Below are 23,547 nucleotides of genomic sequence, written 5' to 3' on the forward strand. Positions count from 1 at the left end.
TTTTGTGCAGTTACATGACTATTCAGTTAATCACTTTCTAACATCCCTACCTCTTACACTGGGACTGCTGTTTCAAGCTGCAAAGCCTTCAGCAGGTTGCTGCCTTCACTTTCACCAGCATATGTATGGCTAGCGACACACCCAGCTGCTGTTACATGCAAACTCTTTGACAAGCCCCCCCTTGGGAAGGCTACAGCAAAGGCAACAACCATCTTCTCAGGCTCACACTCTCAGGAGTATAAACCCATCTTGCACTGTATAGAGAACAGTCCAGCGTAAGCTCACTAACTTCATCCCCTTCCTCAATGTGAAGAGGAATATGCAACAGCCTTTTGCACGCAAGTTGTGGTTCGTGCACACTGGTTTAGATAAAGCAAAAATAAGATTATTAAAAGCTGCATTTTAAGTGATCATATAAGGAATAACAAACATCAAAACAGATTACCTAGCTAGCCATATGAATAGGTTGTTGCCTGCTGCAAAGCCACACAGAGCAGCAGAAGAGGGCATTGGAGGGATTTGTTGCAGAAAGTTTTGTATCACCAAAGACAACCAGGAGCATCTAGTACTCACTGTTGGACGGGAACTTTACCCAGAACTGCTGAACTTAGTGTACAAATGCATTCCTCAGTGCCTCCTCTTTCAGACTGCTGTACCACCAGGGCTAAGGAGCCTTGTGTTCAATGTAACTCTGATTTACCTCCCCCTCCCCCATCTTTCCCTTTGTAAATAAATATTTTCTCTTCCTATATTTGCTGTCCTCTTCCAGTGTATGTGTATTCATTCTGGGCGCATTGGAACAGATGCTCCAAGGTGGAAGGGACTTTCCCAGCTGCATTTGTGCATGTGCCGTTGCCTGTCCAGAACTGCCTTCGGAGTGGACTGCATCTTGGCCACAACGGCACTAAAGTTACACAGCACAGATGTTTGAGCCTGGGTCTGGGACCATGAGAGGCAGGAGGCTCCCTGAACCCAAATATTTTCACAGCAATGGAAAAGCCCCTTAGCCTGGGTCAACTGACAAAAGCCAGCTATGTGTGTTTAGTTGCAGTGTAAACATACCCTTAGCAGTGGGCATGTCTTCATCGCTACTGGTTCTTAAGCACCCTGGATGATGTACCAAGCGAGTAAGAAGTCCACCAACCTGTTTTTGTCTTTAATGTGAGCTTGTGAAGGACGCTGTTTTGTGAAGTTATGAAGATACAGTAGCAACTGCCAATGTTCTGGGGGAGATTTGGAGAGCACGTAATGTACAATGCTTTATGGTGCTGTGCAAGTGCAAAGCAGGCAGAAAGCCAAAGTAGCCAGCTACCTGCAATAGCTCTATGCCAGCCTATTTGGGTATGGCTACACTAGCCACCCTAGTTCGAACTAGGGTGGCTAATGTAGTCATTCGAACTTGCAAATGAAGCCTGGGATTTAAATATCCCGGGCTTCATTTGCATGTTCCCGGGTGCCGCTATTTTTAAATGCCCAGTAGCTCGAACTACCTGCCCGCAGCACGGGCTAGGTCTGTGGTCCCCAACACGGTGCCCGCGGGCGCCATGGAGCCCGCGGGGGCATTTGTGTGCGCTCACCAAGTGCTTGGGGCTGGCCTGGCCTCGGGCGTGCAGCACTTGGGGGGGAGTATGCGGCGCTTGGGGGGATGTGCCGGCCCCGGGCGCGCAATGCTTGGGGAGGGAGGCGCCCGCGGGGGCATTTGTGGGCGCTCACCAAGTGCTCGGGGCTGGCCTGGCCTTGGGCACGTGGCACTTGGGGGGTAGCGCCGGCCCCGGGCGTGCGGCGCTTGGAGGGGGCTCCAGGCATGTGGCGCATAAATTTAAATGGCTGCTGCGCTGAGCCGACAAACAGCTGATCAGCTGTTTGTCAGCTCAGCTCGCTAGTCTGGACGCTCCCGCGCCAACATGAAAGCCCTTTATCGACCTCCCTGGTAAACCTCATCCTATGAGGCATAAGGGGGAGGTCAATAAAGGGCTTTCAGGTCGACGCAGGAGTATCCAGACTAGCTCGCTGAGCCAACAAACAGCTGATCAGCTGTTTGTCGGCTCAGCGTGGCAGCCATTTAAATTTAAATGAAGCCGCAATTATTTAAATCGCGGCTTCATTTCCCTTTGCCCATCAGTCTAATCTACATGGCACCATTGATGGAGCCATGTAGTTTAGACACACCCTAGTAGTGTTCATGTAGCATACGCTACGTCTACATTGGCATGATCTTGCGCAAATACTCTTTAATGCAAGAGTCCTTGCGTTAAAGTATTTGCATAAGAGAGCATCTACACTGGCATGTGCCTTTGTGCAAGAGATGTGCTTTTGCGCAAGGGCATCTGTGCCAATGTAGACACACTCTTGCGCAAGAAAGCTCCAGTGACTATTTTAACCATCAGGCTTTCTTGCACAAGAAATTGATATTACCTGTCTACACTGGCCTCTTGCGCAAGAACAGTTGTGCAAGAGGGCTTATTCCTGAGCGGGAGCATCATAGTTCTTGTGCAAGAAGCACTGATTTCACACATTAGAACCTCAGTGTTCTTGCGCAAGAACACACAGCCAGTGTAGACAGGCAGCATGTTTTTGCACAAAAGCGCCCACTTTTGCGCAAAATCGTGCCAATGTAGACACAGCCATACTGTTTTACAAATGTTTACAAAGCTGTAATAAAAAATGTAGTGTGCCATTTGAGTGGCTTGTCCTTATATAATTTGTCTGGTAAAAAGATCATCAGGCCCACTAGATCAGTGGTTCTGAACCACTTACGTGTACCCTGGGGGTACATAGAGATCTTCCACGGGGTACATCAACTCATCTATTTGCTTCACTCCACAACAAGCTACAAGAAAAACACTAGCGAAGTCTGTGCAAACTAAAATTTAATATAATGCCATGTTTATTCTGTGCTATATACTATACATAGAACTATAAGTATAGGTTGAACCTCTGTAGTCCGGGACTCTGGTCCAGCAACGTGCATGGTAGGACCATGGATGTTGTGGGACTAGAGAGCCCCAGCACAGAGGTTGCTGGGGGTTGGGAGCAGAGCCAGCCAGCAGGGGGCAGCAACACCCACGGGGCATCAAAGTACACAGCCAGTTGGACTGGGAAGCTGGCAGGGGCGCCAGAGTCCATGGGGGGTGGAGGGCAGCAGAGCTAGCAATGGGCCAGGAAGCCAGCAGGGCTGCTGGAGTCCACAGGGCAGAGGAGGCTTTAGTCTCCGCAGCTGGTATGGCTGCAAGTGTCCACAGGGCAGCCACCAGAGCTCCTGGGGCTGCTGGGCTTCACAGGGCCCGCAGGGCTGCCATAAGTAGGAGGCTGAGGGCAGTGGTAGCAGGTAGCTGGGGAGAGGAGCCCAGTGGAGGGACTGCCCCTCCCTTCAGACCTTCCCTGGTCCGGAAAACACTCCAGGCAGCCAGACCAGGAGGTCCAATCTGTACAATATTTATATTCCAGTTGACTTACTCTCATTGTTAGCATATAATTATAAAATAATTAATTTTTCAGTAATAGGGGGCTTGAGACACTTATGTCTGATTTTGGAACCAATAGGGTTTTTTTTAAGTGAAGTGAAACTTGGGGCTATGCAAGATACATCAGACATTTGGAAGGGGCATGGTAATAAGAAAAAGTTTGAGAGCATCTGCTGTAGATCTATGGCTTATACTACATCTACCAGAGTTATACCAGACATGAACTTCTTTCTAAGGGTATGTCTACACTACCACCCTAGTTCGAACTAGGGTGGTAATGTAGGCAACCAGAGCCCGAGGAGTAAAACGAGGAGTAACGGTAGTTACTAGGAAGCCTAGTCCGAACTACCTAGTCCGTGCCGCGTGGAGGCGCGCGGCACGGAGTCCGCAATAGCAGACATTTAAAAATGGCGGCACCCGGCTTTATGCAAATGAAGCCCGGGAAATTCAAATCCCGGGCTTCATTTGCAACTCCGGTTGCCTACATTACCACCCTAGTTCGAACTAAGGTGGTAGTGTAGACATACCCTAACTGCTTAGGCCTCACTAGTAGATGTAGTGGGCCTGATAGTAGCTGATACAAATCAGCATAGCTCCACTGATTTCAGAGAAGCACTACCAATTTACACTAGGGGGCTGTGTCTACACTGGCATGATTTTGCACAAATACTTTTAACGGAAAATATTTTCCATTAAAAGTATTTGTGCAAGAGAGCGTCTATACTGGCGTGTGCCTTTACAAAAAGATGTGCTTTTGCGCAAAAGCATCCGTACCAGTGTAGATGCTCTCTTGCACAAGAAAGCTCTGATGGCCATTTTAGCCATCGGGCTTTCTTGTGCAAGAAAGTGATGTTACCTGTCGACACTGGCCTCTTGCACAAGAACACTTGCGCAAGTGGACTTATCCCTGAGCGGGAGCGGGAGAGTATTTGCACAAGAAGTACTGATTTCATACAGTAGAACATCAGTGTTCTTGCACAAATACTCGCAGCCAGTGTAGACAGGCGGCAAGATTTTGCGCAAAAGTGGCCGCTTTTGCGCAAAATCTTGCCAATGTAGACACAGCCAGGGAGTATCAGCTCTTCATGTGTGATATCTGTACTGCAGAAGCACCCCCAACCTGCCTTCGCTACATTGCCCATAAAACTGTAGAACAGGGTTTTCCAACCTATGGGTTGGGACCCAAATATGGGTCGCCATTACATTTCAAAAGGGTCGCTAAGTGTTTCCCCAGATGGCTCTGCCATCCCTCCTCCCCCCCCCCCCCATTTTTGAATTGCCTTGGGTCGCTAAGTCTCCCTGAATTGTCAAAATAGGTCCCATCTGGAAAAGGTTGGGAACCGCTGCTGTAGAAGCAGCATCCTGACCACAGCTCCTGGGTTCTCGTGTGGCTACAAATAAAAGCATTTAACATTCAGGTAAATCATTTTATGAGGAATTCCTCTCGGGCTATGTCTAGACTACAGGGTTTTTCCTCAGGTATCCTGGAAAAACTCTAACACATCCAGGGAACGCATCCGCTCTTCCGCTTTTTTGGCAGAAGAGCGGATGTGCTCTTTTGGAAGCTCTGTCTTCCTCCTGCCACGAGGATGAAGGGCTCTTTTGAAAGGTTTTTTTTCCCAAAATTTGGCCCAGTGTAGACAGGCCAAATTTCGGAAAAGCATCTTCCAAAAAAAAAATCTGCATACCTTTTTCCGATACAGCCCCGTAGTGGAGACATAACCTCAGTTGGATTTTGATGTTTCCCTGGAGCAAGGTACACTGTTTTAAGAAGCATTATCTCCAGGGTCCTGCAGCACACCGGAATGAAATGCCTCAGTTGTCCTCACTTTAAAGTAAAAATCATGACTTGCTGGTCCTGCTTCCCCATCTGTCACACAAACCAGTGACTTAAGTAGATCATGGCTCATTTTTTACCATATAAGTAGAATTTAGCATCTGTCTTTGCAGCTTATCCCCTTTCCTAGTACCACAGTGTAGAAAGAGATGGCAAAAAGGACCCATTAAAAATACTGAATCTGCGATTTCTGATTTAACTGTGGCCTGTAAGAGAATTAAATGCATTTCACTATCTTCATATGGCTATTAATACTGTTTTATTCTTATGTATCCTATTACAGGACAGTCTGCTGGAGAGAGATCAGAATAACTAATTAGATATTGGTGGTAGGTGAAACAATATTAACAGTAATGAATAACCAAATCTTTGGGTCATGAATTTAAACTCCCATATTTCATGCTGCTAAGCTCACAGTAGAAAGCAGCCCCGGTGGTTTGTTTCATTTCTCCAGAATGATGCCACTGAAGCAGGGTGGGGCTAGTAAGCATGGTATATATAACCAAAAGCATCAGAATATTAGCAGTTTCCTCTCAGCCCAGCACTTGGAACAGGTAAGAATCTTTCGCCTTTGTTCTTTCTCAATTAATCCCTTAGTACTGTGCCGATAGCAGTGATTGTTCTATTGCAAGAGAGAAGGATTACTTTATTGGTAGTCAAATGTGAGTAGCAATAAGAGCTGCTACCAGAGAGCCAGAAACAAGAGTGACGTAATGATACAAAAGCTTTCTCTCACTAGACAAAAACAGAGTGTTGTAAAATCTCTGCTAGTAGCATAAACTTACAGAGGGAATGTAGTTTCTGTTTAAGAGGATGTTTGAAGGACGGGTCACAGATTATTGTTAATTAGAGGTATATTTAAAAAATAGGAGATTCTAGTCTATGGATGGAGTTGCTATGCAATGTTTTACACAGCCTTAGAGCAACCTAGCAGTTAGAGAGAGAGTGCATCAGACTGTAAGGTAAATATAGCACAATTAAACTGAATTAGCTTTAGTTTTGTTTTCAGCTACAGTCTCTCAGGGATCCAGGGAATTCTCTGGATGCTTCTGAAAGCTCAGATAAACAGAGGTGAGAAAACATTACTGTGATTGCCAGGAATTGCTCTCCCCTCTTAGAAGGGTAGTATATCTCACCCAGCCCATGAGCGCTCTGCAATGTGAATGATTTGCTGACATGGTGAGCCATCACTCTACCTGGTAAGTTTCGTTTCTGCTCTTTGCTGCCTGGGAAGCTGGAGAGAGCTGGTGATGCGGATGCTGCTGTTGCTAGGAAGGAGACACACAGCTGAGTTCGGGGGAGTTAAACCCCATTTCCATCAGCATGTAGCCACCCCAGAAAATTGTGATTGGATTGGAGGCACCAGATTTCTGACAGTTTCTGAAAAAAGATGGAAGATAAAGAGGAGACTTTTTATTTTCTACCACAATTCTCTTTGTCCCACCCCTCACTCCTAAAATAAACTGCAGGGTTGTGAATGTCAATAAGTGCCCGTTTAGGGGATATGCAAAAGCCAATCTGTAGCCATTTGGCAGCAGCACAGTACCCACAGCATAGGAGTCTGAAACAAGAGTTTGAATAAATGGTTACCTGCAGAGGTTGAGTCATTGGAATAATATAACCTTTTCTGTTTTGTTTTAAATACTATGCTGTTTACTAGTAGCCTACTGATACAGGGTGAAAGATAATGACAGGTCCTTAAGTATAAAGATAATGTTCTTGGGAACCAAAAATTTGGGCTATAATAGCATTCAGTGGTTAGTTTAGTTTCCCGAAGTTCTGAGAAAAGGATGGAGATAAGTAAACCACAGTCAGTAGTTTTGAAATACTCCTAGCATGTGGATTGGTAAAGCTCCTCTTTCTCTTGAAGTAATTACTTATGTCAGCAGATATTACTGAATGAGAACCCAAGTGACCTATCCAACAGAAAATTGGATTATAGGCAGCACAGAAGCCCCTGCAAACAATTCTGAAAATCTAGGTGAAATTAGTAGGTAACCTGATGCATATTAAGGATATTTTTTCATAGAATCCTAGAGCTGGAAGGGACCTCAGAAGGTCATTGAGTCCAGCCCCCTGTGCAAAGCAGGACTAACCCCAACTAAATCAACCCAGTCATGGCTTTGGCAAGCTGGGACTTTAAAACCTCTAGGGATGGAGATTCCTACTTCCCTAGGTAACCCATTCCAGTGCTGCACCACACTCCTAGTGAAATATTTTCCTAATATCCAACCTAGACCTTCCCCCTGCCTTCCGCCCCCGTAACTTGAGATCATTGCTTCTCATTCTGCCATTCGTCACTACTGAAAACAGTCTTTTTCCATCCTCTTTGAAACCCAGAGGCATAGCAAGGGGGGTATGAGAGGGGCAGTTGCCCCCAGGTGCCATGCCAGGTGTCGATCCAGGAACCGGAGGTGCCGCCTCTGGTAGTCCTCCTGGTTCCTGGCTGTCCTGCTTGCCCGGGCGCGGGCGGCTGCTGCAGGCGGTGGGGTGCGCCCTGCAGGCCCAGGTGCTGCGGCTGTGGTGCAAGAAGACCAGCGGTCAATTACCCCAGGGGCCCAGGTGTGTGAAACCCAGCTCCCCTCTGCAAGGCCAGGGCCCCTGCAGGATCCCCAGCTGCTGCTCTGTGGTGGGCAAGGCCCAGGCGCACGGTCCCGGGGCTCCCTCTCGCCCCAGCCCCCCGTACACATAAGGGGAACACGAGGGTACTCACAGGTGGACGCCTCCCCGGCCTCTGACGATGCAGGCGAGCGGGTCTGTGGCGTGCCTCGGGGGTCCCAGGTCCTGGGCAGGCTGGCGGCAGGCTCCTGGCTCTCAGAGCCCTCTTCCTCCTCCTCCGTGTCCAGGAGCGGTCCCTCTGCCCCGGGGTCAATCACGTCCCGGGGGGCAGAGACAGCATGAGCCCCCAGGATGCGGTCCAGGTCATGGAAGTGGGGGCAGGCTTCCGGGTCGGCCCCTGGCAGGCAGGCCCGGGAGTAGGACTGCTGCAAGTCCTTTATTTTGCAGCGCACCTGCTCCCGGCTGCGCTGGTGGCCCCTGGCGGCCAGACTGGCAGTCATGCGTCCATAGACGGCCGCGTTCCGGTGGCTAGTGCGGAGATCGTGGACATTGGAGGCTTCCCCCCAAACCTCGATGAGGTCCACGATCTCCGCACTTGACCAGGCGGGCGCCCGCCTTTTGCGCCCCCCGGGCAGGCTCCTGGGAGCCGCCAGGCTGGTCCTGGGGAGCAGTGGAGGGCTGGGAGCCCTCGGATGGCTGGCTCATCCTGTGGCAGGTGCAGGCTGTGCAGGCACGGGTGCTTGCAGCCTTGCAACTAGCACAAAGTGAGTAGCCAGCCCGTGGCCCTTTAAGGGCTCCGGGGCCGGGAGGGGGGCAATAGAGTTTCCCTGGTGTTGGCCAGAGTGGCCACCAGGGAAACCTGGGAAGCCTTAGCCTCCCACTAGTTCGAATTAAGGGTCTACACAGCCCTTAATTCGAACTAGCTAGTTCGAACTAGGCGTTAGTCCTCGTAAAATGAGGATTACCTAGTTCGAACTAAGTGCTCCGTTAGTTCGAATTAAGTTCGAACTAACGGAGCGCTAGTGTAGCGCCTAGGAAAGTTAGTTCGAACTAACGGATGTTAGTTCGAACTAACTTTGTAGTGTAGACATACCCTGAGAGTCATCATATGCATATGAAGTTAGTTGTCTTAATGCTGCCCCATTCACCTTCAAAGAGGGAGCTTCCAAAAGCAAGCACTTGCTGCTGACTCTCAAGACATCCATAGGTCTAGTCTTCTCGCAATGAGCCCACTTCACAGGTCCCACTGTTCTTCTCATTGTTCTTGGAACTGGCTTCCACCCTTCTCCAACCATTGCAAGTGCAGGGAGGTGCTCGTCTTTCATGCCTTATCCATTCACTCCTCATTCACTCAACAGGACAATCAATTAAGCAAAAGGAGGTACAAAATCTACAAGATAGAAGGTTTCTATGTAAAAAGACTTAATACAAAGTTTCTATGTTCTATATGAAAGTATACAAAGTTTCTATATAAAAGGGCTTAATACAACAAACTAAAGACAGTACAATACTAAAAGGACTTGATTCAAAGTTAAAATAAAAAATTTCAATGAGAAAATGAATAATACAGAGATTTATGAGATGTATCTACAGTTGCACAGCTTTGGGGAAGGGATGAGTGCATTGGGGGTGCTTATATTTTTTTAAAGGTAGTTTATAACAAAAGGAAAAACTTAAAAACAATAATCTAATAGAACTTTAAAGACTAACAAAACATGAGATACTACTGACTTCCTGAGAAAAGTACAAAACATCGATAACCTCCCTGGTAACACCATCCTTGCTACCATGGATGTAGAAGCTCTATACACCCACATCCCACATGAAGACGGATTACAAGCAATTAGAAACACTATCCCAGAGGACAGCACTGCCAATCTGGCAGCAGACCTATGTAACTTTGTTCTCACCCACAATTATTTCCAATTTGAGGACAACTTATACCTCTAGATCAGTGGCACAGCCATGGGTACCCGCATGGCCTCACATTATGCTAACATCTTTATGGCTGACTTAGAACGTTTCCTCAGATCCCGTCCCCTTATGCCCCTTCTCTACTTACGCTACATCAATGACATCTTTATGATCTGGACTCTCATGGCCAAGAAACACTGGAGACATTCCACAGAGATTTTAACAGCCTACACCCCACCATCAATCTCAGCCTGGACCATTCTACACGAGAGATCCCTATCCTGGATAACAGGTCAGACACCCTCTGTGGTGACACTGCTGGGCTTTGACACATTCTTCATCACCTTGTGGCCTTTGCCAAGGCTGACGGCTATGGGGCCATGCCTGCCCCCAAGGAACAATGCTCCTCTGATTATGAAATGTGGTCATATTTTCTGTAAGGACTAATGACTTGATTTTTGTCCTAGGAACACATCCTGAAGATTCCAGTGTAGCATGATGACTGGGAAGAATGTAAAGAGAGAGGGAAATTTTTCAACTCCCCAGGGGAATAAAAAAGTACAGGTGAGTGTCAGACATATAGTGAGAACAAATATCTGGAGGACCATATAAATTATGCTACTTACGGGTAGGGCTTGAACTCTTGACCTGTGAATCTGAAGGTGGGTAGCTTATGCACTGTGCCACTGGAGGAACCTCCAAGTTCCTTGTGGTCTGTATCCCCCTTATCCGTCATACATCCTAAAGATGCCAGGTCCATGCTGAGGTCCTGTGTCGATGCTCTGGAAGGGGGAGGGGCTGGCAAGGCCCTCTGTCCATCCATAGCCCCAGTACACCTGCACGGGACAAGTCGAGTGTTAGCCCTAACTGTGAATAGTCTAGGAACATATTCTTTAATAACTTTTGCTATTTCATAGCTGCGAAGGAGAAATGCAATTCATTATACATAGAAAACGTGCGAGTCTTCAGACTCACTTTGGGTATTTCATTTTAAAACATCTCCATTTTGGCACGTGCAGATGTACTGCATTGTCAGTTCTTGTCATGGAAGGTGCTCAATGATAGCCCGGGTGATTGAAATGCTTTTAGCCGCAGAAACAGTCACCTTCTGGGCACCAAATGCCCCAGCAGATATTTCCCCACAAGGCCTTTCCACTGTATCCAAATCCTTTTCTGCAGGGGCTGCCTCTCAGGGTAAAATGGCCGTTCTGTTTCTATGGCTGTTCCAACTTTGGTCCCTCCAATGAGAGTGCCTATAGAGAACCAATCCCTGCCACCACTTAGGGACTGGACAACAAACCCCAGTTCATTTCATGCAGGAAGCTGAATATTTAGGAGATGACAATAACCGTGGTGCTTTTGAAGGCTGCCTAATAGCCTGGGATCCCCTGTGTTGGTGTAACTAGGATGAGCATGGGCCCCCTTTCTATAGTGTCCCTCGTTTGGTTGGAAAGCTCATCAGTCAAAGGTGGAGAAAAAAGTCATCACATAATCTCCTTACGCGCCTTCAAAGTTAACGTTGTTTTGAAATTGAGAGAAATACCTTAAAATAATCAATGGGGTATGAGCAGGGAGGCTTTCTAGCCAGGATGGTAAGAAGTCAGTGAGTGTGGGGTCTAGCGCACAAGTGGGGGAGGGGCGCAAGCTCCATGGCTTGCAATGTGCAGGAGGTCAGACTAGATGATCATGGAGGTCAGTGTTCCCATTCAGGTGTGCGCCTGCATAACCGCGCACAAAAAATTCTTCCCCTGCTCACTTCCTCTGGAGAGCCATGCAGCAGCGCTCGCACAGCCGTGACTGCTCCAGTGGGCAGGACAAGCTGAGACAAAGTGGTGAGGGAGCTGCTGGGGTGGGCCATGGCCACGTGGAGGGAAAGGAGGGGGGCCTGCTACATCGGCTGGGGCTGCTATATTGCGGGGAGGCGGGGCCTGTTCCAGCAGCTGGGGTAGGGAACAGGATCTGCTGCATGACGTAGCGGTGGTGTCTGCTATGGCAGCCACAAACGTGTGTGTTAATAAATTGGATGCCATGTTGGCACACATCCAGACCAACACATATGACCTCAGTATTGGTGCACAAGCCAAAACTCATTGGAAAGTCTTAGAGGGAATATGGACAGAGGTCCCTTCTGACTTTAAGGTTTAAGCATATGAATGAGATACCCAGAATCAAGCTAGAACTTTGGGCACAAGGAAATTGGAGTGTCCTTTATAAAGCATTATTACTCGGTATTTGACTTGTTTGTCTGTCTAAACAGAAATGTCCTGCTTTTCTGGTGCCTGTGTGGCTATTCAGAGCTACTTTATTTATCTGGGTCCTACAAATTGACTAGAGGTTCTTATCTGAGGGTATGTCTAGACTACATGGCTCCGTTGATGGAGCCATGTAAACTAGTTTACCCGACATAGTCAATGAAGCAGGGATTTAAATAATCCCTGTTTCATTAAAATCAAAATGGCCGCTGCGCTGTGCCGACGATCAGCTGATCCAGCACAGCGCGGCAGTCTAGACACAGCTCGGTCGACAAGGGAAGCCTTTGTCAACCACTCCCTTATGCCTCGTGAAATGAGGTTTACAGGAGCAGTCGGCAAAGGCTTCCTTTGTCGACCGATCCGCGTCTCGACTGCCACACTGTGCCGGATCAGCAAATTGTCGGCACAGCGCAGTGGCCATTTTTAAGTTAAAAAGCAGGGATTATTTAAATCCCTGCTTCACTGACTATGTCAGGGTGTGTCTACACTACAAAGTTAATTCGAACTAACGGACGTTAGTTCGAACTAACTTTGATAGGCGCTACACTAGCGCTCCGCTAGTTCGAACTTAACTCGAACTAGTGGAGCGCTTAGTTCGAACTAGGTAAACCTCATTGTACGAGGACTAAGCCTAGTTCGAACTTACTAGTTCGAATAAAGGGCTGTGTAGCCCCTTAATTCGAACTAGTGGGAGGCTAGCCCGCCCCAGCTTTCCCTGGTGGCCACTCTGGCCAACACCAGGGAAATTCTATTACCCCCTCCCGGCCCCAGACTCCTTAAAGGGGCACGGGCTGGCTACGGTGCCAGTGCCAGGTGCAAGCCTGCCAGCACCCAGCCAGCAGACCCTGCACCTGGCACGGCTCGAGCCAGCCACCCGATGCCCCCCAGCCCTCTCCCTCTTCCTGGGACCAGGCTGGCGGCTCCCGGGAGCTTGCCCAAGACCGCAAGAGGCGGGCACCCGCCTGGACCAGTGCAGACATCGTGGACCTCATCCACGACCTCCGCACTAGGCACAGGAAAGCGGCCGTCTAGGGCAGGAGAGCTGCCAGCCTGGCCACCCAGGAGCAGGTTTGCATGAAAATCAAGGTGGTCCACAGAGACCCCCGACCCTGAGCCCTGAGCCCTGAGCTTAGAATGGCCGTACTGGGTCAGACCAAAGGTCCATCTAGCCCAGTAGCCTTTCTGCCGACAGCGGCCAACCCTAGGGACCCTGGAGGGGATGGACCAAAGACAATGACCAAGCCATTTGTCTTGTACCATCCCTCTCCAGCCTTCCACAAACTTCGGCCAGGGACACCACTCCTACCCCCTGGCTAATACCACTCCATAGACCCAACCTCCATGAATTGATCTCACTTCTCTTTAAACTCTGTTCTAGTTCTAGCCTTCACAGCCTCCTGCAGCAAGGAGTTCCACAGGTTGACTCTTTTCTTTGTGAAGAAGAACTTTCTGTTATTAGTTTGAAGCCTGCTACCCATTCCTTTCCTTTGGTATCCTCTAGTCCTTCTATTATGGGAACTAATGAAGAACTTTTCTGTATGCACCCTCTCCACCCCACTCATGCTTTTATAGACCTCTATCATATCCCCCCTCAGTCTCCTCTTTTCTAAGCTGAAAAGTCCCAGTCTCTTTAGCCTCTCTTCATATGGGACCTGTTCCAAACCCCTCTTCATAGTAGTTGCCCTCCCCTCTCCCACCTCCTTTTCCCAGTCTCCCCCAGTTTTGTTCAATAGAGAGAGATTCTATTTTTGAACACAATTGTTCTTTATTTTGTACATCAGGAAGGGGGGCTAGGGAGGGGTAAGTGGAAGGAGGTGAGGGAGGAATGGGGTACGAGCCCCCGATGGGGAGGACTGGGAAAAGATCTGCGGGCTTCTGGGGGTGGAACCTCTCTGCAGCCCCCCAATTGCCCCCTCTCCCCAGATGGCAGCCTGTGGCAAGTGCAGCCGGTCTGATGGCCGAGTGCTTTGATGTGCCCAGTGTGGGTACTCCGGGCAATCCAAGCCAGGACTGCTTTGCAAGCGGGGCACCCCTGAGAACTGTCTGTCCGGGGTGGGGGTCGGGTCCCTTTAAGCACAACCCTCGGCTAGCCTGAGGCAGCAGCTCCACGCTCTAAGTCCTCATCTGATGCCCTGCCGACACTGCTTCCAGCCATCCTTAACCCCGGTTCAGGGTCCACTCTGTGTGGACATGCTAGTTCGAATTAGCAAAACGCTAATTCAAACTAGTTTTTTAGTCTGGATGCGTTAGTTCGAATTAGCTTAGTTCGAATTAACTAATTCGAACTAAGTTAGTTCGAATTAGCGCTGTAGTGTAGACATACCCTCAGATAAAGTAGTTTACATGGCTCCGTCGACAGAGCCGCGTAGTCTAGGCATACCTTGAGACATAAGATATCTCCAATGGTAATTTAAAGCACTAGCATCAATGTAATCAATACAAAGAGAAACCACAAAGCTGCCCTGCAGTAAAGAATGATGATTAAAAGGACTCCCCCACTTTCCCCATATATCACCCATGCCTTTGAGCAAGTAGCCCTGCTTCACCGGTCCTCTTAAGAAGATGAGATTTCCAGGGTGCTGTGAATATCAACGGATCAGGCTCTTCTGAACCAAATAACTGGGAGGAGCAAAGTGCATCCTAAGGGAAGCAAGGGTATGTCTACACTACCCTCCTAGTTCGAACTAGGAGGGTAATGTATGCATACCGCACTTGCTAATGAAGCCCGGGATTTGAATTTCCCGGGCTTCATTAGCATAAGCGGGGAGCCGCCATTTTTAAATCCCCGCTGCTTCGAACCCCGTGTAGCGCGGCTACACGGGGCTCGAACTAGGTAGTTCGGACTAGGGTGCCTATTCCGAACTACCGGTACTCCTCGTGAAACGAGGTGTACCGGTAGTTCGGAATAGGCACCCTAGTCCGAACTACCTAGTTCGAGCCCCGTGTAGCCGCGCTACACGGGGTTCGAAGCAGCGGGGATTTAAAAATGGCGGCTCCCCGCTTATGCTAATGAAGCCCGGGAAATTCAAATCCCGGGCTTCATTAGCAAGTGCGGTATGCATACATTACCCCGCTAGTTCGAACTAGCGGGGTAGTGTAGACATACCCCCCGAGACTTGTGTGGAACAGGCCCTGCCAGCTGCCCTGCCATTGCATATTGTGGTGAGAGGTGTCTAGCTGGAGCCCCTGCCTACATTTCAACTGCAGCAGGCATGGCGTGAGGAGGGAGGATGACTGCTAAGATGACACACAAGATGTGTGGAGTTTGTTCTTCACGGTATATAAGGAATACACAGATCTTCCCAATATTGTGTATTTTAGTGCCTCGTGGAGTGTCATCGCTGTGTCAATTACATTTTTTATAATACACACACAAAAACCACACCTGACATAAGGCTGTGTATCTGTGACACTCCTTAGAGTGCAATCTAGACTGTTGGATAGTTGGACAGCCATCACCCCGTGGTACTGCTAGCGCACAGCTTTTAGCAAGCCACTGGGTTATGGGGTTGCTTCCAGAGTGACACCAGCAAAGTCAAAGTCCCAGACTGGCTGCTCAGAAATGTGTATGTTCTACTGCTCAGTACTCTTCTGGCCAGGACAAGCTTGTAGACAGTTTGTCATTTCAACAAAGGAAAAGGATTATGCACCAGACATGTTATCTCAAGTACAGGTTCCCAAACCTTTCAATACACGCACACACTGCTTTAGATAACATTTTTTAAAAGATTAGCTATAGAAAGATGGATTTAAGTGATTACAAGTGATGAGGCATAAAAGTCAAATTGGTGAAAAAAATAAAAAGATAAAAATGCAAATTAATTCCTGACTTTACCAGACCAATGGTATAACTACAAAAAGATCTGTCTCACAAAAGAACCTGCAGTTAATATCATAGGCTGGCTCCACTTCTAACCTGAAACCCCATCCCTGTAAGGCAAGAGGAAGATAGGTGACACTGTGTCCATTGTCTCTTATTTTTATACTCCTCTGCCCTCGTTAAGTCTCCTGTATATAGGAGGTTTGAACAATCTCTGAGATGAAATGTAAATTTCTTGTTTATACCTTCTCTCATGTTGGAGGATGCCTGCTTAAGCTGGTGATACTTTTAAACACTTTGCTGGTGTGACAGTGTGTTTTCATCTTTAAGAAACTGGTATCTGGGTGTTACCCAGAACTGCAACATATTTCAGTAAGAATCAGAGTAGATCCATATAACTTTGTACATAATGTTGCTCAACTTATTTTAACAGGATAATATTCAGCAGATTATGAATTTTCAAATGATACCTCATAAAGCATACTTTGCACAAAACATTATAACCTTATAAAATTGGTGAACATGAGTTTCACAGTATCTCACCACCGGCACTATACCTATGTTTTTAATAAAACTGGAGGTCTAGGTCCTGTTTCCATTTATAAACTATTTTTTTTATCAGAATGCAGAATGCACCTTGTGCAGTCAATATGAGGAAAAGGTTCGTCCCAGTATCGATCTCATTGACTCCTTGAGAGCGCTTGGAATAGAAAAGGACCTGGGTTTGCCAGCAATTGCAGTGATTGGAGACCAGAGTTCTGGAAAAAGCTCCGTTCTAGAAGCCCTGTCCGGAGTTGCTCTTCCTAGAGGCAGTGGTAAGAATTTGCCTTTTGGCTTTTTCTCTCAGAAATCTGACACTTGCCTGAGTTGCAATGGTATATTATTCTGTAAGGGTATGTCTACACTACCCCGCTAGTTCGAACTAGCGGGGTAATGTATGCATACCGCACTTGCTAATGAAGCCCGGGATTTGAATTTCCCGGGCTTCATTAGCATAAGCGGGGAGCCGCCATTTTTAAATCCCCGCTGCTTCGAACCCCGTGTAGCGCGGCTACACGGGGCTCGAACTAGGTAGTTCGGACTAGGGTCCTATTCCGAACTACCGTTACTCCTCGTGAAACGAGGTGTACCGGTAGTTCGGAATAGGCACCCTAGTCCGAACTACCTAGTTCGAGCCCCGTGTAGCCGCGCTACACGGGGTTCGAAGCAGCGGGGATTTAAAAATGGCGGCTCCCCGCTTATGCTAATGAAGCCCGGGAAATTCAAATCCCGGGCTTCATTAGCAAGTGCGGTATGCATACATTACCCTCCTAGTTCGAACTAGGAGGGTAGTGTAGACATACCCTAAGGGTGGTGAAGGGCTGCTTTGAAATATGGAGGGAGAAGGTGCACCTGTGATCTGAGAGACTGAACATGGGGCTGGAAGGCAAGAAATCTGGGCTATGGTGTCAGCACTGCCAGGAACATCTAGACAACTCATTTCATCTGGGGTCTTCAAAGTATTTGAAGGCTTCAATATCTGAGATATAGGTGAGAGGATTATTCTAGGAGGGGTGGGTGAGATTTTGTGGCCTGCACTGTGCAGGGGGTCAGACTAGATGATCATAATGGTCCCTTCTGACCTTAAAGTCTATGGCTACGTCTAGACTGGCCACAAATTCCAGAAAAGGGATGCAAATCAGGTAAGTCAGCATAGGGAAATCCGCGGGGGACATGTTTATTTAAATCCTTGGGGATATTTAAATCCGCGGGGGACTTCCCTATGCTGACTTACCTGATTTGCATCCCTTTTCCGGAATTTGTGGCCAGTCTAGACGTAGCCTATGAGTCTATGAGTCATCTCCCTGATTTTTAGGTGCCCCTTTTTAGGTGCCTATGAGTCTATGAGTCATCTCCCTGATTTTAGGTGCCCCTTTTTAGGTGCCTACCTGAATAAGAGATCCTCCGGAAAAGGGCTTTATTCCGGAGGATCGTGCCAGTCTGGACGCTTTTTTTCCGGCTTTTCCCCAAGCTGGAAAAAAAGCGGCGGACATGTTTATTTAAATCCGCGGGGGATATTTAAATCCCCCGCAGATTTCCCTATGCTGACTTACCTGATTTGCATCCCTTTTCCGGAATTTGTGGCCAGTCTAGACGTAGTCTATGAGTCTATGAGTCATCTCCCTGATTTTTAGGTGCCCCTTTTGGCGAAATGGGGATAACTCCAAATATATTCACACACACATATACCTATGTAATGGACTTTGAGTTCTTCAGATGAAGAGCACTGAGGGTATGTCTAGACTACATGGCTCCATCGACGGAGCCATGTAGATGAGTTTATTAAACATAGGAAAATGAAGTGGTGATTTAAATAATCGTCGCTTCATTTACATCAAAATGGCTGCTGCGTTGTGCCGATCAGCTGTTTGGCAGCACAGTGGGGCAGTGCCACCAAACAGCTGACCGGCACAACGCAGCGACCATTTTAATGTAAATGAAGCAGCAATCATTTAAATCACCACTTCATTTTCCTATGTCTAGTAAACTCATCTACATAGCTCCATCTACAGAGCCATGTAGTCTAGACATACCCTAAGAGCCTATCTAGAGGCCCTTGGACTCCAGTGGAAAGACTATTATTTCACTGACATTACATTTGAGACTCTACTACTGTGCAAAGAAGTAATTGTATCTTTGATTATGAAATACATGTTGACCATAAGCTAAAGACAATCTATTGCTATTTCAGTGGCTTCCAAAGAGGAGGGAAACACTGTATTTCACTTTTTGATATAAGACTAGTGATTTTTTTGTTTTTGTTTAATTCTGTAGGTATTGTTACCAGATGTCCTCTAGAGCTCAAACTGAAGAAAGTGCATAACACACAGGAATGGAAAGGAAAAATTACTTACTTGGAGATAATGCAGGAGTTGAATGGTCCCTCAGAAGTGGAACAAGAAATAAGGAAAGGTAAATGTAACCCAGGACATAAATAACATATAAGATTGTGCTTCTTTGTGACCTTGATTCTGCACTGACCTCTGTGTGGGCACCAGCGCTTATTGTAGGATTAAAGCCCATTTTTGTAATGACATCATGAAAAGTAGGGATTTCTTACTCTTGAGTTTGTGCTTAGTTAAGAGTAAGTGTTATCAGCAGATAACATTTGCAAGTAGGCTCCTTCCTTATCCTGGCCAAATAACAAATACATTGGTTCACTGGTGATTTAGAAAAAAAAGTGAAAATTGCCAGTGAATTGAAAAAAAAAATTGTTTCAGCTGAAATAAAACATTTCATTTCAAATCAAAACATACTTGTAGGCTACGTCTAGATTGGCATGATTTTCTGGAAATGCTTTTAACGGAAAAGTTTTCCGTTAAAAGCATTTTCGGAAAAGAGCGTCTAGATTGGCACGGACACTTTTCCACAAAAGCACTTTTTGCGGAAGCGCGTCTAGATTGGCCATGGACGCTTTTTTGCGCAAAAAAAGCCCCGATCGTCATTTTCGCGATTGGGGCTTTTTTGGGCAAAACAAATCTGAGGTGTCTACACTGGCCTTTTTGCGCAAAAGTTTTGCGCAAAAGGGACTTTTCCCCGATCGGGAGCAGTATAGTATTTTCTCAAAAAGCACTGATTTCTTACAGTAGGAAGTCAGTGCTTTTGCAGAAATTCAAGCGGCCAGTGTAGACAGCTGGCAAGTATTTCCGGAAAAGCGGCTGATTTTCCGGAGAAACTGGCCAGTCTAGACACAGCCATTAGGTAACAACTGTTTGAATGGTTTTGAAATAAATGGGAATCATTGGTTTTGTCTTGAAATTTATTTTGTTATTTATTTATTATTTATTTATCTGAAACAATTTTGTTAAATCGACACGAATTTGTGAAATGTTTTGTTGTCACCAAATCTGCTTTTTTCTGTTCAAAATATGGTGAGAAAAATTTCACCCACCTCTATGAAGCTTCAAACCAGACATACACTTATGCTGGATGTAGACAGATGAGCAGCAAATTTGTGGTTTAGCACTCTGCTGCTCTTAGGGGCTGATAGTTGCTAAACCCTGAGCCAAGTCTTCGATATTTTTGTCCCTATGGTATATAAATGAAGACTAATCTTTTCTCTTTTATATCATATTTATTAATCTTATTTTATAGCTAATTATAATGAAGGGGAAGCTTTTCTGATAACATATGTTCTGAAAGAAGCAAATGTAGCAATAGGTTTTTTCTTAATCCATGACATTTTTTAGTTTAAGTTCATAACATGTTTCTAATCTTTGCTTTTGTGTCTCTTTCCTGTAGCCCAGGATGCAATGGCTGGTGAAGGAGTGGGCATTAGTCACGAACTAATTTCCCTAGAAATTAGCTCCCCGAATGTTCCAGATCTGACACTGATTGATCTGCCAGGGATTGCTAGAGTGGCTGTTGGGAGTCAGCCTCAAGACATTGGCAAGCAGGTAAAGTATGTAGCAATTCTCTGCTGGGAAACTGGTAATAATGGCAAAGGAGATTACTGTATCTTGCTCTGCATAATGTTCTGCTTAATGATGACACAGAACTGACTAATATGTAATTTCCCAGGAAGAGTTAAGATGTAACAAAATAGGGTTTTAGTGGAGGAAGTGCTACATTGAGAAGGATATGCATATACCAGGCTAGGGTAAAATACAGCCTGTGGGCTGGGTGCAGCCAGCCAAGCCCCAGATCTGGCCCGCAGAGACAACCCTATAGCCTGCACACCACTCAGAAATGGAGCTGTGGGGCGCTTTCTCATTATGAGTCCGGAGAGGAGGGGGAAAGATTCAGACGCTGCCCCCAGCATAATCCTATTAGCCGGTTTCTGGACTGTATCAGTCAATTGACTGCCAGCACAAAAGCTGAGGAGATACACAAGTGTTTCAAATGCATTTGAACACATCCATCTCCTGAGTTGCAGCCCAGAATCTGAGTCTAAATGTTCAGTTGTGAGACATGTTGTCTTCAACTTTTCAATAACATCATAAAAAGCGAAAATTTGATGTCGCTTTATCATTCCTAATTTAGTTCTAAGTATACCTTCTTGGACAGTCCTCTGTGGACTGTTATCCGGTGCTTTTAAACAATGGCTGTTTGAGTTGGTCACATGCAGTATGTTTACATGTGTTTATCAACACATTTAATTTTACCTTTAGATGATAAGATTTCAGGCTGTATTGTGTTCTTCTCAAATAAGCTTCTGTCCCATAGTCATATCTCTAATACTAATAATCTGAGATCAACTCTGAACATGAGCCAGTTAGTTTTAGGAATATAAACTTCTCAGTACTGGATCCAAATCACTGATCGATTAAGTTATATCTAGAGCCTCTGGCAGTTCTCAGTTCTGTGAGACAGGTGAAAAACACCATAATGCACCTACCCAGTTATGCAGCCAGTCTAACCACATTCAGAGATGAGGGATAGCTAAATTCCTTCCAAAGCTATGAAATCTGGAAGGACCAAATCTACCACTTGTAACAAGACTTACCTACCTATCTGAAGTAATCAACTTTTATTACAAATTGAGGGGGAAATCTCGCTCCCCTGGGGTACAGAGCCCCCAGAAGGGTCAGAGGCCAGAGGTCAAATCAGTGAGGCAGGAGAGAAACCTAGAAGGAAAAACTTTATGATGCATGCATGCAGGCTGTCACTTCCAAGAGTGAAAGCAGCAGCAATGAGAGACAGATTCAGGTATCCTATATACAGAATGCTTAGACAGTTCAGTTGTTGATTGTTCTTCTTTAACATATCAAAGTCTCAGCAGAAGTACTCTGAGACTTCTGTTCACCCCAGGAGTGCTAGATGTAAGTTTTTACAGTACACAAAGCCACATGAGAACTTGAGTGGAGGAGTCTACAAGGCAAACTGTGACAAAGATAAGGGTTTACATGACAAATTGTGACAAACTAGGAGTATCCATGAACTTGAGATAGGAGGCATTGTAAGGGTCTTGATTAGAGTTAATTTGATTTCTCTCTGTTACAGGGAGAGAGGTCTGGAAAACTTTTAACCCTTACAGCAGTTTTCTTTCAGAGAGTTTTGATTTCTGCACAGTCCCCCCTTTGACACAATTGGAGTTATTTGATTTTTTCTCCCACAATATCTTATTTCATTACAGATCATAACTCTTATTAAAAAGTATATTCATAAGCAACAAACTATAAATCTGGTAGTAGTGCCAAGTAATGTGGATATTGCAACAACAGAAGCCCTAAAAATGGCTAAAGAGGTGGACCCTAACGGGGAGAGAACCCTTGGTAAGTAAAGATACATATATTTAAAAAGAAAAGGGGATTGGGTTGTGAGAAAAGTAATTGTACTGGCAAAGAATGTTTAGTGCTAAACACAGGAGAGGCTGAGCATATTCCACCACTTGCTGTGGTTCCTTCCTAAAAGAATCATGGGAAAGCAGCAAAGGAACCAGACATTTATATTTTGGTGGTGGGCTTGCTTTGATTTGAAATCCACACAGGATTTCCTATCAGTGCTTCATTTGAGAATCTGAATTTCAGACAAAAATAATCACAAGTACTATAGGGGGAAATGGCTAAAGGAGCAACCAACCATCCCCTCCTCGCAAATTATCCTGTTATGTAAAATGTTCCTGCAAATGTTAGTTCTGACACTTGGTGAGCCTAGAATCATTTGGGAGTTTCTTTTAACAATTCTCCACAGAATCACAGAACACTAGAACTAGAAGGGACCTCAAGAGAACATGAGCTATAAGGCAAGGCTGAAGGAACTGGGCTTGTTTAGTTTGAAAAGGAGAAGACCGAGAAGGGACATGAGAGCAATTTCAAGTATCTAAAAGGGTGTTACAAGGAGGAAGGAGAAAAATTGTTCTCCTTGGCCTCTGAGGATCGTACAAGAAGTAATGGGCCCTGCAGCAAGGGAGGTTTAAGTTGGACATTAGGGAAAACTTCCTCACTGTCAGGGTGGTAAAGCACTGGAATAAATTGCCGATGGGGGTTGTGGAATCTCCATCTCTGGAGATATTTAAGAGCAGGTTAAATAGATGTCAGAGGGAAAAAACCTCTCTAGTAACCAAAAGTGAAATGTTCTCTTATGTGGAAGGACCTTCCTGCCACACAATAACTTTGTCTACCCTGCAAGTTTTTGTGGTAGAAAATATGCTAATGAGGGACTCATTAGCAGGGCTTGACAAATAATGCAATCTACTTGCCTGTGCAAGTAGATTGCAACCCAGAAGAGCCGGGTTTGGGCGATCTGCGCATGCCGGACAGCGCAGCTGGTGAGTGGGGCTCGCCGCAGTTCGGTGAGCCCTGCTCATTAGCATAAGTCACAATATCATTAGTATATTTTCTACCGCTTCTTTTTGCATGAGGGGTTTTTGCACAAAAAGAAGCAGTGTAGCCACTTCCTTTTTGTGCAAAAAACCCTTTTTGCGCAAGATCCTTATGCCACTCCCAGTTACACTGCTTCTTTTTGCTCAAAAACTGCTTGCACAAAAAGAAATGGCAGGAAATATGCTAACGATATTGCAACTTACGCTAATGAGCAGGGCTCACCGAGCAGCGGCAAGCCCCGCTCGCCAGCCATGCGGTTCTGCGCTCTGCGCATGCACAGATCGTTCTGCGCATGCACAGATCGCTCTGTGCCAGCTCTTCCGGGGTGTAATCAGTTCTGTTAAAAGCATTTGCGGAAAATCATGCCAGTCTAGACGTAGCCCTTATGACTCTACTT

The 23,547-nt window shown here is 46.3% G+C and overlaps 1 protein-coding gene across 3 annotated transcripts in view; it reads left to right on the forward strand.

Annotated features, from left to right (window-relative positions):
- Window positions 1-5,653: 5,653 nt before the first annotated feature.
- LOC102447361 (interferon-induced GTP-binding protein Mx1) overlaps window positions 5,654-23,547 on the forward strand; it is a 33,231-nt gene continuing 15,337 nt past the window's right edge. The window contains exons 1-6 of one of the 3 annotated variants that reach the window (XM_089774070.1): window positions 5,654-5,855; window positions 10,242-10,338; window positions 16,469-16,661; window positions 18,661-18,798; window positions 20,128-20,282; window positions 21,962-22,100. In XM_089774070.1, coding sequence (XP_089630196.1) covers window positions 10,270-10,338; window positions 16,469-16,661; window positions 18,661-18,798; window positions 20,128-20,282; window positions 21,962-22,100 — 694 coding nt within the window. In that variant the 5' untranslated portion in view covers window positions 5,654-5,855; window positions 10,242-10,269. The other 2 variants (XM_089774073.1, XM_089774071.1) reach the window with 2 other exon arrangements.

Source organism: Pelodiscus sinensis, chromosome 1 (assembly GCF_052426305.1).
Source record: "Pelodiscus sinensis isolate ZL-2025 chromosome 1, ASM5242630v1, whole genome shotgun sequence".
NCBI lineage: Eukaryota > Metazoa > Chordata > Testudines > Trionychidae > Pelodiscus > Pelodiscus sinensis.